General features: G+C 52.8%; 1 protein-coding gene across 1 annotated transcript; it reads right to left on the reverse strand.

The window, feature by feature from the left end:
• Positions 1 to 2766: 2766 nt before the first annotated feature.
• Positions 2767 to 12610, reverse strand: DDR1 (discoidin domain receptor tyrosine kinase 1). The gene is made up of 17 exons (XM_007951388.2): positions 12520 to 12610; positions 12325 to 12427; positions 11901 to 12129; positions 10546 to 10693; positions 10213 to 10312; positions 9570 to 9756; positions 9224 to 9470; positions 8594 to 8689; positions 8309 to 8460; positions 7290 to 7455; positions 6578 to 6688; positions 5246 to 5490; positions 4960 to 5087; positions 4480 to 4698; positions 3748 to 3982; positions 3024 to 3173; positions 2767 to 2907 (listed from the first exon to the last, which is right to left on the reverse strand). Exons 1-17 carry the CDS (start codon positions 12608 to 12610, stop codon positions 2767 to 2769), a joined length of 2748 nt encoding a protein of 915 aa, XP_007949579.1.
• Between the last annotated feature and the right edge of the window lie 459 nt (positions 12611 to 13069).

Raw genomic sequence — 13069 nt, forward strand, 5'->3', positions numbered from 1 at the left:
AATCAAAAGGTTGTAGCTGTGTGGACTGCTGCCACTCATTGAGTGGTAAATCATGGAGAAGGAGCAGGTTTGGACATCTGAGATTAACGTGCAAATGAACTTCAGGTGGTTATATAGATAGGTCTGTAACTTAATAGAAAGTTCTGAGTTTAGAGATGTGAATTCAGGAGTTACCAGTTCACTGTCATGGCTTCCATTGCTCACAAGCCTGGGTCCCTCCCTGTGAACTCTAAACTATCTTATGCAACGGTGCACAATGGTCTGACCTATGTAGGTTTCAGCAGGACTATCAGAGTTTTCCCCAAGGGCCTGTTAATTCCACCTAAGATTAAAGTATCTTTATGGTTATCCTCATTACTCAGTTGGCTTATTTTGAGAATGTCACCAACCAAAACCCCAGGGCCTTTATTTCACACGAGTCCCAGGGTAGTGCACACAATTTACATGGTTGGCTGCTAACCAAAAAGTTGGAGGTTTGAATCTACCCTTAGGCACCTCAGAAGAAAGGCCTGGTGATCTGCTTCTGAAAGATCATCATCCATTGAAAACCCTATGGAGCACAGTTCTGCTCTGACACACAGTGGGTTGCCATGAGTCAGAATCAACTCCAAGGCAACTGGTACTGGCTGTCAGGCCAGGTCTGCCTTGTCCAATACTTGTGACTTTTTTTTTTTTCTTCAACCACATTTGAACTCTTTGTTCAATGCATTCTTGGTGGTTGTAGCTCATTCTCCCAGGCTTCTTTGAGAATTTAGGCTCTTGGTTCCAGCTTCCATCCAAAAAGCTAACACCTATTGGGTCATTTGCATACTCAAGCAGCCTTATCCAAGGATTCTTAACCTGTGACTCCCAGACTCCCAGGCCCTCAATCAGTCCTTAAATCTGTGTGTGTGTGTGTGTGGGGGGGGGGGGGTTAACACCTTTATTTTTACTAACTCTAACTGAAAATTTATCATTTCCTTCGACTGTGAATATAGGCAAAACCCCCAGAAGTATTAGCAGTAGTGACTTGTCAATAATGAACAAAAACCAAAACCAAACCAAGCCAAACTCACTGCCATTGAGTCGATTCTGACTCATAGTGACCCCTTGGTGGATTTCTGAGGCAGTATCTCTGTGGAAGTAGTTTGCCCAGTCTTCCATACTTATATCCAATTAAGGTTATAATAATTTCAAAATAGTGTTTGCTTGTTACTACTTAGAAATGTCAGTGGTTATTATGCCTTTTAGATTAATACATTTAGATTAAATGTATTAATAAGAAACTCATGTTACATCACAGTTGTTAGACATTTTGGTAACTGTTTCAGTTGGTTTCCTTGTAATCCTATGTATTTTACTTTTGGGGTTTTAGAACATAATTCTGAGGAGGAATCCATACACTTCTCCAGATTGCCAAAAGGGCCAGACACCAGAAAAGGTTAAGAACCCCTAGCCTAATTCATCTCCTTAGCCACAATGTAGAAGAGGACAGAGCTGGGCCTCCTGAGGAACTCCCCAGATTAGACATGGTTCACTGTTGTTGGCTGCAGTGGGGTTGGCCCCTGACTCTTGCAGGCCCACGTACTACAGAGTAGAATTGACCCACAGGGTTTTCTGGGCTGTAATCTTTATGGAAGTAGGCCTTTTCTCCATGGAGCTGCTGGGTGGCTTCAAACCACCAACCTTTCAGTTAGCAGCCAATCACAAACTGCTTGTGCCACCCAGGTGTCCTGACATGGTCCATATATTCATGCCATTGCCCCGAGCTCCTGCAAGCAAGGGCCTGGGTTATGTATGAACAGAAGTATGCAGGCTGGGAATAGAATAGATGGAATGGGGAGGGGGAGGGATAGAGAAGGAAGCAAAGGAACTGGGTTGGTGTGAGGGCAAGAGGCAGTTTTACCAAAACCCCAAGAAACCCAACTCACAGCTGTGGAAAACTCAACCTTTATTATTACCTGCCTAGAGCAGGGGATTAAAATTGCCTCAAGCTAGGTCCATATATTAGTGTAAAAATCTGTGTCTCTCCCCCAGAAAATGTACAAACCCCCTCTCTATAAGTGACTATAGAAAAACCAATGTGGTAGCTACAATAGAGATGTCCAAACCCAGGGCCACAGGCCATTGCTCCCTCTTTCCCCCCAATCTCAGTATTTATTCCACAGAAACGTACAGACTTAGGGAAGTACTAGCTACAAAATGGCAGGAGGGAAGTGGGGATGATGGGTGTGGGGGCAGCAATCACCCCCAGGTCCAGTGTTTCAGGGGAAGGAGGTGGGAGAAGCCACAGCTGAGGACAGTTCCAGGAGTGGGCATCAGGGAATGGCTCTCCCCTTCTTGTCCTCCTCACCCCCCAAATTCTCAGCCAGTGATGTCCAGTGTGTGACAGGAAAGAGAGAGAAGCTGGGGGGGTGGCCACAGCATCTCTCCAGGAACCAGTGTTGTCCAGTGGGGCCCAGGTGTCCCAATGGGCCATGTCCAGTGTCTGCCCTGTCTTTGCCCCCACTGTGCCCTAAGGGATGGCTGGAAGAGGTCAGAGAGGATCCCATCCACAGGGCCAGCTGGGTGGGTGGCAGGGGCTTCTAGGAGTGGAGATGGGAGTAGGAACAGGGAGGGGTATGGTGGCATGTCCGAGCAGGGAAGGCATCACTCCCTGGGCAGGCCTAGTCCACCTGTGGTCACAGGATTCAGAGGTGATGGGAGGGGGCATGGAGTAGGAGTGTCATTGTCTCTTTTTGCTTCCCCTGTATCCTCTCTGAGGGCAGGGCAGCCAGTTGCTGGGATTCACACTGTGTTGAGTGCATCCTCTGCCAGGAACCGATGCAGCTGGGAAAATGGGGGTCTCTGCTCGGGCTCCCGGCTCCAGCAGCGCAGCATCAGCTCGTACAGGCTCTGTGGGCAGGCAGGGGGCCGGGACAGGTATACCTGCATGGTGGCAGGATGGGCGAGAGATAGAGGACAGTTGCTTTTATAGTCCCCAAGCTAGTAGGCTTTGCCCCTCCCAGGCTCCCTGGCCCACCTCTCCACCCCTCCCTTCTGACCTGCCGGCCTTGGTCCCTGAAGAACTCCCCTGCATTTTCGATGACTTGCTCATCTGTGAGCTGCCCAAAGGGCTGGGCCCGGCAGAGCATCAGCACCTCCCACAGGGTCACCCCAAAGGCCCACACGTCACTTGCAGTCGTGAATTTCCCCTGGTGCATGAACAGGGCAACAAAGGCAGAGAAGGGATCAGGACCTGAAGACACTCCTCCCTCTCCCAACAGGAGCTCCAGCCAGTCAGCCCTTCATCCCAGCCCCACCTCTCCCCACTCCAGGATCTCCTCCCCTTAGCTGGCCCACCTTTCCCAACAAGCCTGCCCCCTGTCCCTAGGCCTCCACCTTCCTCTATACTCTGGTGCTCTCTCCTTGGCCCTGGCCCACCTCTTCCTTCTTGCCATCATTCCTCTCTGTCCCACCTCCCTTTATCTGATTCCTACCCCCTATCTCCCCTTCCACCACCTTCTATCTGTGGCTTCCTCTCCCCCTATCCCTCTTGCTCTCTGCACCCTGACTTCATGCCCCTACACTCAATCTTGACTCTTGGACCAATCCCTTAAGTCAGAAAGAACCTTACAGAACATGGGCCAAACCCTATTTTATAGACAAGGAAACTGCAGTCCTGAGAAGGTGAGTGACTGAAAGTGACCCCACACTGTGGGGGACAGCCAGTGTTCTCTCCAGAAAGCCAGGGTCCACCCACCCACTCTGCCTCCCTCTGGTGCTCACCATGAGGATACACTCCCAGGCCATCCATCGGATGGGCAGCACTGCCCGGCCCTGCACACGGTAATAGTCCCCAGCATAGAGGTTCCGGCTCATGCCAAAGTCGGCGATTTTGATAGTGAAATTTTCCCCAACTAGGCAGTTCCTCGTGGCCAAGTCCCGATGCACAAAGTTGAGTGTGGCCAGATAGCGCATGCCCGAGGCAATCTGGGCTGCCACATGCAACAGCATCGGGTAGCTGAGTAAGGAGTGATGACAGAGGGTCATTGTGGGGGCAGCTCCTTCCCTCTTTACAGATTCCCATCTAGGAGAGGAAGCAGAGCCGACTCCCCAAACCCAGGGACGGGACATGGACATGACCCACCCTTCTGTTGAGGCCAGATGGTAGGCTCCTGCATACATTAGCTCTCTTTAGTTCATCCAACCCTAGGGAGCTACCTCTCATTATGTGCCCTAGTCTGGACTCAGAGGGAGTAAGGGGAGGGAAGGACAGAAGAGAAATTCATGACAGCGTCCTAGACCCTTCACCAACCCCACCATAGTAATCTGCAGCCTTTCTGTCCCTCAAGTGCCTAGATTAATATGGTCTTATGCTCCTCATCCCAGGCCCCTCCTGGAAACTCTGTCTGCCTCCCCACCACACAGTCCCCTTTCTCTCCAGGCTGGGCAAGGGCAGCAGAGCAGATCTCCGTGGGGGCAATCAAGGGGGGCCCCAACCTTGGGTAGGTGGGTTACCTTATGGTGGGCCCCTGGGCAGCCTCCTCATCCCCTGGAGCCCCCTCAGCTGCCTTGTCCTCTAGCTGGTGGGCACTGAGGAACTGGTTCAGGTCGCCATTCTCCATGTAATCAGTAATCATGCAGAGGGGGTCATCCTGCACACACACACCCAGGAGCCGGATGATGTTGGGGTCCTTTAGCCGTGACATGATCTTCACCTCCTTCAGGAAATCATTCCTGGAGAAGCAGGAAGAGGTGGAGAGGGAGGCCAAGGGGGTGACAGGAACCTTTCTCCTGCCACCCCAACCCCCAGCACACATGCTTACATGTTTGATTCACTGGTGATAAGATGGCCTGAGATCTAAACCACCTCCTCCAAATGGGGCCTACTTCCCCAGTCACTACCCCTCTGTTAGTCTCTACCTTATTTCTCTCTGGGTTGTTTCACTTTTCAAGGCCTCCCCTCTCATTCTTCCAGACACCAGGCCTACTTCTCACCTGGCATTCTTGGTGGCATCTGGCCGTAGGATTTTGACAGCTACCAGCAAGGGGTGTCCCTTGCGCACATTAAGGGGGAAATCAAGACTGACCAGATCTTGAGGGTTCTCTACCTCACACAGGTGCACCTGGGAAAAGAAGGTCTTTTGCTAGGCAGCCACAGGGTTAACAGGATAACATGGTCACAGACAACTGAGGATCCTGGCCAAGGGGGACATGCAGGCATGGCATCAGAGCCCCAGATCGGGTCAGATGCTATAAGTGGCTGGCCCAGTATCCTTCTTACCTCCCCAAACTGGCCCTCGCCAAGCTTCTCCTTGAAGCGGAGCCGTGATCGAGGGAAATCCACTCTGGGGGGCCCATCCCCAACTGCCCCTGGGGGCAGTGCAGGCACAGCATAGGTGTTGCCCCCAGTGACACCCTGCAGGGTGACAATGTCAGCCTCGGCATAATGGGGGACGCTGTTCTGGGGAGGAGGGGGCAAAAGAGGTGCAGTTGGCTTCTCGGGCTCCATATAGTCCCCATTGCAGGCTGGCGGGTAAAGGAAAAGAAGAGAAGACAAGGCATTAAGAATAGTGTGGCAGCCCCTGAGAGAGCTGGTGCTCCATACCCCAGCATCCCAGAGGCCCCATGTCTCCTATTTGGTGAGAGACTGGGTCTATTCTGTATCTTCCTTGGTATTCTACCCACCACCTTCAAACCAGAGAGAAGATGCTGGCATGGCATGAGGGTTAGCTGTTCCCAGAGAATGGTTTCAGGGCAATGGGAATGGCTGAGCAATTAGTGTCATTAAATCTTATTCTCTATAGAACTTCCATAGCCCAAGAGACCATGAATTAAGTCTTAGCTGGAAAAAGAATTCCTCTACCTACCATCAGAAGAAGGATGGTTCCAACCATCCAGTCACCCTCTATATTCTGAACCTTTGTCCCATCCACTCCTTCCCCTTCACTTAGCTCTTGTATCCCCTGCTTTCAGCTTGCCTCTTTCTACCCAAGCCCCCCCCGTCCCGACACACCGAGCTCAGAGACAAGCAAAGACAGGCACACAGAGAGGAAGAGAGGAGAACAGTTCCTCACAGCCACCACAACATGGAGTCTACAGACAGAAGGAAAGGAAGCAGAGCTGTCCCCTTTTGGCCTGGGGAAACAACGAGAAGGCAACATCAGGGAGAGGAGCAGCAGACAGGGCAGGGGCGGGAGCCTTCACCTCTGGGACTGCAGAGAAAGGACACGCAGGGGGAGGGGACAAATGCCAGGGTGAGAGGCCCTCCTCCTCTCAGCTCTAGAGAGACAGAAAGGAGGGGTTACAAGAGAGCCTGGGGCCACTAGAGCAACCTCCTCTCTGGCTCTGGAGAGCTGAAGAGATGGGGTGGAAGAGAAGGAGGTGTACAGAGCTGAAAACCAGTAAGCTTTCTATTCCTAAAACCAGTAAGCTTTCTATTCCTAGGCTCAAGAGAGAGGCCTTAAAAAGGAGCAAGCAGCAGCAGAGAGCTAAGGGCACAAGAGCTTCCTCCTTGGGAGCTCAGGAGAGCAGAAGAGGCTCTAGCCAAGAAAGGAGGGAATATGCCCGGTGGTGGTCTGAAGAGCCAGATGGAGCCCGGGGCAGAGGGGCTTACCCTGGGTGTTGGTGGGTTTGGCCCAGGCGGGAGTGGGGGGGCCCGGGCCTCGAGGGGGACGGGCGTAAGTGGCCAGAAGGAGGCGGTAGGCCGGATTGGAGAGCAGCAACGCTGTCGGGAGAAGGAGGGGGGAGACACGGGGAAGGGATGAGACTCAAGGCTAGACAGACAAGGAGATCCAGAATAGGGCAAGACCAAGGCTGATAGGACAACCGGGACATAAAGAGTGATGGACAGCTGTGTGGAAAATGAACAGAGGGATGGACAGAAAATAGAGGACAGCTGGATGGTTGAGTGGACGAAGGATGGACATAAGTGTGTGGTAGATGATGGATGGATGATAGAGAACAAATATATATGTATATGTATGGATGAGTGATGGATGGATGGAATGAACATGACAAGTCCAGGAGAAAGGAAAGGGACCAGGGAGACACAATGAGAGTAGTAAAGATGAAGAGATGTATATGGGACACAGACAAGATGAGACTGCTGAGGAGTATGGATAATACATGAGAAATTCTTGAGGGAGATTATATGGCAGGGACATGGACTGATATAGAGGGTGACCAGGGACACAGAAACAGGAAAATGAGTTGAAACTCAGGAGGACAGGAAAAGAAGGGATTAGGAAAGGAGAAGGAAAGGCATACAATAAGAAAACAGGCAGACAGAGAGGACAGAGGTGGGACTGGATGAAGGCAGGTCTTACCAGAGCCATTTGGGGCACTGGGAGCAGAGTGGGGTGGATTCCCACGAGGCCGAGGCTCCTGGTAAGGGGGTGGCTCTCGAGGGCCTGGGCGGTTGTTGATGAGGATGGTGTCCCCAGGGACAGAGAGATGAACTGTCAGCTCCTCTTCTAACACCCGACGTTCGGCCTTTTTATGGGGGATGGGAAACATTAACTGCAACTACTGCTTAGCATTCCCAGCACAGTGTTAAATGCTGTACCCATAGTCTCTCCTTTAGTCCTCCCAACAGTCCTGTAGTAACTACTATTAAGTCCATTTCACAGGCAAAGAAACTAAGGCTCAAGAGCATTTAAGTAACTTGTCCGATACCCCACAATAGTTTAGCATTCCAAGTAAATCTGGTCAGTTTGTAATGATCCGCCTTAACATGTATCACGACCACTGCACTGTCAGCCAGAAGGCATGGGTTTCGGGTGTACCAGACTTCTGTTTACTCCTCTCCCTCCACTCTCAGCTCTTCTCCACCCTGCTTCAAGCCCAAGAGGCTGATGAGTACGACCTGGACCCAAAAGGATTCTGGTTGGGTTTGGCCAGAGAGAAGCCCCATCAGGAGTTTGGAAGGAAGGTAGATAGTGAAGTTCCTGGCTGCTCCCTAGGGGATGAACTCAGGCTAGCCACATCCCTGCACCAAAGCCCATAGCCCCTCTCAAGGTACCCTCTCCATGGTTCTGGTAGCTGGCCCTCCTCTCACCTGGTAGACTCAGGGTTGCTCACAGCTCTGCAGTGACTAGCCCTGGGTATTGCGCTACTCCTTGTGATTTCCACATACCCTTCCCACTCCTTTGTACGTGTTCTCTGCTAAACCTCCTCTAATGATCCTAATTTGCCTAGGCCCTGTGTTCCATGCTGGACTTGACTGATACAGGAGTCCAGACACATGATGGCCTCACCCTGGCCTCACTCTCCACACCCACATGCTGCCCTCACCAGGCTGCCCCAACCACTGCTGGCCCCCTAGCCCCTCGTCGGCTCTGCCCACCTTGCTGAGGAGCCGGCGCCAGTGCAACCTCCAGAGCATGAGGGCGATGATGAGCAATAGCAGCAGGATGATGGCCACCAGGCAGCCAATGAGGATGGCAGTAGGGCTCCCCTCAGCTTTGGCCACAGGCTGCTGCCCCCTGGGCTCCATATCTGATGACGCAGAAAAGTCAGAGCCACAGGAGGCTCTCTACCCAGCTTGAGAAGGAAGGCCCAGGGAGGAATGGTGGAGTGGGGTCCACAGACCCAGGAGATGATGCCCAAAGGAGGCACAAAGGCTGCTCACCCAAGCTGCTGAAGTTGGTGGGAGGTGGGCCTGCTGGCCACCAGGGAGCTGGTGGGAAGGTGCCCCCCAGAGCTGGAGATGAGTCATTCACAACATCTGGAGTGAAGGAAGAGGGGAAACAAGGGAGTCAGGTAGGGAGAGGAAAGCCAGGCATACTTGCAATGAGACCTTGTTAACAGAGTAACTGACCAGTCAGGCACCAGACAACCAGAAGTGATGGGAACAAACTCCCAAAGGCCCCTTGCTATGCCAAATGTTAACCCCATAATGCTGGATTGTGGAAGGTCTAAGGGCTCCTAGGGGAACACAGGGGGTGTGTCCTGAAGTATCAAGAAGCTTAGAGAAAAGGCTGTTTCCCAAATGAATGCAGAAATATTTCAGTATTTCAGCAAGTACCGTCATCCTGGCTCAGTATCAGTCATGAGTGAGGGGCACATAAAGGAAAGACAAGAGATAAAGGATGGGGAATGGAAGGGTTCAAATTACATCAGGTGTTTTTGGTTGGGAAGTCGTATGGGTGATGGGTAGAAATGGTGCCAGGTGTGGATTTGGAGCATATGAGGTTGGCAGATGGAGACCCTATCAACTAGTATTTCCGGGGATTGGGATTGGGTATAACTGGAGACTTACCAGAAATAAAGGCGATCTCACTGAAGAGTAGCCAAGGCCCCGCAAAGAGGAAACGGCACTGCAGAAAGCGGGCCACACGGCCCCCCAGGGGCACTGAGACAGCCCGAGCTCTGGGGTCCCCCAGGCTTCCCCCGAGGGCATGGCGCATAGGCTCCCCCTCCCAGGCCATGGCAGGGCCCCGCTTGAAGCGACATTCCACCCCGCCAGGCAGGCGGGCTCCCAGAGTGTGCATGTTGTTGCAGTGGACCTGAGGGGCAGGTAGGATGGACACAGGGTCAAGACCAGGAATGCCAAATGGGCCCCTATTTGGCCTCAGAGCCTACCTCTGAAAAATCAGCTCACTCACCTGCATGGCCTGGAAGGCCCTCAGCCTGTCAAATTCAAACTCCATCTCCACAAAACCACTGGGGAAGCTGTGGTTGCTCCATCCCACATAGTCATATCCCGGCCAGACGCGTAGTTCCTGGCTCTTCCTAAAGTCATCCAGCCCCACCACACCGTCTGCCAGCTGGCCCAGACCTCCATACTGCAGCCTGGCCACGAGAAAAGCAAAAAAGAGGAGAGGAAGTCACCTTGCCAGGTACTCCGCCTCCTCCTACCACACACACAAGATGGCCTGGCCCAGCTCCCCACCTCCTGCCCCAATTTCCTGCCCCTGCTTCCCTATCCCCAGGTCCATTGTGGGTCCTCTGCAGGTTGCACCATCTCTAAGGGGCTCCATTCAATCTACGATGTAGATACCTAGCATGGCAATTTCCAACAAATATAAGTGTCTTAGGGAAGGGGTACTTTTTTCTAATTTGCACAAAGGTGTCATATGGGCTAGTGGTGGCCCTGCCTGCCACCTGCCACTCCTGGTTCTGTCCCTTGAGGCCCCACCTAGTCCTTCCCTCTCCCCAGTTTGTCCATCTCGTTGCTCACACCATCCCCATTCTCGCTCCGACTCCCTCCCACCCAGGCCCATGTCCTTCAGGGTCCACTCCTCTCACCCGCCAACAGTGTGTCCATCATAGGTGGAATCGTTGAGGTGCACGGCCTCAGAGAGGTACATGGTCTGCCCCACAGGGGCTGTGTAAGACAGGAGTCCATCTGGGCAGGGTGGGAGGAGGGTGTTAGGGGAGCAACGCCTCCAGCCCCCACCCTGCATCAGCCTGGGTGGACTGCAGACCCCCTCCTCACCCCCACAAGCTGACATGAGGAGGCCATGTTGATCACCCCTTCACCTTGGAGTGCTTCGCAACAGGAGAAAGACGGTCTTTACGTCCTTCTCGCCCCACCCCTTTGTTCCCAGAACAAGATTCTCAGGGGGCTGAACAACTCACCACTCCAAAGGCAGCCGTAGAGCTCTACCCTCAGGCAGACACTCATGACCCGGTCAGCGCGAGGGTAGAAGCGAACCAGTCGGGCTACCATAGGGGGGCCAAGGTCCTTCAGCACCACTCCCCCAGGGTCTTCGTTCCCTGAGATCACCTATGGACCAGGAAACAGGGTGGGATCTAACTTCCCAGTCTCTAGCTGCGCCCTGGCCCAGGTCAAAGCAACCACAGAGACTATGAAGGACAGCACTGAGCAGACAGGGCTGTGAGGCACAACCAGGCTCTCACACCCCTCCAGCCCTGACAGCATCCTCATCACATCAGTGTCAGCCTCTCCTCTCTCCTGGCCTGGCTTCATCCATTGGTCTCAAAGTTGCTCATCCCTATTAAGCAGTTCATTCTACCTGATCCCTCCCCTTAACCCCATTCCCTCTCTGTTCATTCAACAGACCTTGACTGAGCCCCTCTCTATGCTAGGCATGTCCGTCTGGTGATCAGGCACCTCACAGGACTTAGCTTCTAGTAGGAGAAACAGCTGTGAAGAAGCAAAGGAGTGGGCAAAGCAGGGGGAAGGTGGATGGTCAGAAGAGGCTGTCTGAGTAGATAACATGTAGGGGAAGATTCAATGGAAGGAGGGGAGCCTGTGCCCATTTGGGGAGGGGCCTTCCAAGAACGAGAACGTAAGTGAAAATGTCCCAGGCAGTAGGAAAAGAACCCTGGCATGTTCCAGAAACAGCAAGAATACCAGTGGGGTCAGGGAGGAGCAAGAAAGAGAGGAAGAAGAGTGGTAGGCAAGAGCCAGGTCGAGCCAAGCATCCTGTAAGCTTAGCTTCTGTTCTGACAGATGGAAAGCCAGTGGAGGGCTCTGAGCAAGGTGCCACACCATAGCTTCTTGATGGAGATCTGACTTAAGAGAGACAAGGCAGTATGGAGACAACCGCCATCATCTAGCCAAGGGCTGTAGAGGTGGAAGTGGTGAGAACTGGTTGGATTCAGGAAATAAAGTGGAGGTAGGCCTTGCTGATGCTTTGCAAGTGGTAGGTGAGAGAAAAAGTGGAGTTGGGGATACAACCTTAGTTTTATGGCCTGAGCAACTGGGCAAATGGTGTTATTATTTCCTAAGCTGGAGAATGCTGGAGGAGAAGCAGGTTTAGGATGATGGGAATCAAGTTCAACTTGGGAAGTTAATAGTAAGTCTGAGGTAGCGAGGTCCAAAAAGTGGTCAGACTTGCAACACTGGATGGCACTTAGGGGAGAGGCTTGGGCTGGAATTGGTATAAATTGGAGAGTCATCACTGTTTAAAGTAGCTGGAGAAGAGAGGAGACCCAGCCTTCCCTAGGCTCTACCTCTGCAGTCTCACCTCCTGACCCCAGCGGTCCCTCCAGTCCATCCAGCGGTGGCCATCCCGGGAGTAACGCAGCCGGTAGCTGGGGGAGAACTCCTTGCCCAGGCCCCCAGCATGTCGTCCCTGAGTGCCCACCAGAGCCACCAGGTGCAGGCGCCGCAGATCCACCTGCAGGTACTCCTCCTCCTTGGGAAACACCGGCAATGCTGGGCACCATGCCCCATCCCCATCACTACTCTCCAGCCTGCAAGGGGGAAGGTGGTCACCCGAACATCTGGTCCTCTCTTGGCCTCCCTCTGTAGTATTCAAAGCATCCAGGACTGCAAGGATTTCAGTGGTATAGGGCCTCTCAAAAGCTTTTTACCTTGGGCAGAGGGGTTGGAAAAGCAAGTAGAGGCCCCAGGACCTCCATCTGGGGCAGCCCAGGTGTGCCAGTTACCTGCTATGGCGGGCAGCAGTGGAGTCTGACCAGGAGCTAGAGGCAGAGATGTCACTGTCTGGGATGGTACGGTCCTGCATGCCCAGGGCATAGCGGCACTTGGCTGGGTGGACACAGGCATATGGATAGTCAAGGCTCCCAGCTACTTGCCTCCCAACCCCTGTCACTCAGAGACCCAAGATCTAGGCTCCTTACCAGGGTCAAAATGCCCCTTCATGTCAGCATCTCCGGCTGCTACCAAGAGCAGCAACAGCAGCAGTAGAGATGACAGGGCCCCAGGCCCCATAGCTTCTGATCCTTGGGGCCTAAGGAGGTGGGGGCAGCATTTCTGCAGGGGACAAAGTGGGTGGTAGGGTCAGTTATGGGACAGTCAGGGAGAGTGGGTCACAGGCAACAGCAATAAAGACAGAATGGGCTGCTATGACAACAGTGGTGATTACTTAACAGCATCAGTTGTACTTTTAGAATGGTTCTCTCTTAAATAGAATCCAAAATTTAATCTTCCTAGGCACCTTGTAGGGAGCTCTGGTGGCGTAGTGCCTAAGGCATTTGACTGCTAATCAGAAGGCTGGTGGTTCAAACCCACCAGCCATTCCTCAGAAGGAAGACTGGGCAATCTACTTCCATCCAGATGTACCACCTTGGAAACCCAATGGGGGTTGCTGTGAGTCAGAATCGACTCGATGGCAGTTTGTTTTCTGGGTTTTTTTTTTTCTTTTGTTTGTTTGGTATAAAGAAAAATGCC

This window comes from Orycteropus afer, unplaced genomic scaffold (genome assembly GCF_000298275.1).
Source record: "Orycteropus afer afer isolate SDZICR_OR568_19922 unplaced genomic scaffold, OryAfe1.0 scaffold00294, whole genome shotgun sequence".
Lineage (NCBI taxonomy): Eukaryota > Metazoa > Chordata > Mammalia > Tubulidentata > Orycteropodidae > Orycteropus > Orycteropus afer.

Coding starts and splice junctions, on each gene's coding strand:
- DDR1 (XM_007951388.2), bottom strand. CDS start 12,610: ATGGGGCCTGGGGCCCTGTCATCTCTACTGCTGCTGTTGCTGCTCTTG. Junction 9,471..9,569: donor GGGCCTTCCAGGCCATGCAG/GTGAGTGAGCTG, acceptor CCTGCCCCTCAG/GTCCACTGCAACAACATGCA. Junction 8,690..9,223: donor TGAGATCGCCTTTATTTCTG/GTAAGTCTCCAG, acceptor CCTTCACTCCAG/ATGTTGTGAATGACTCATCT.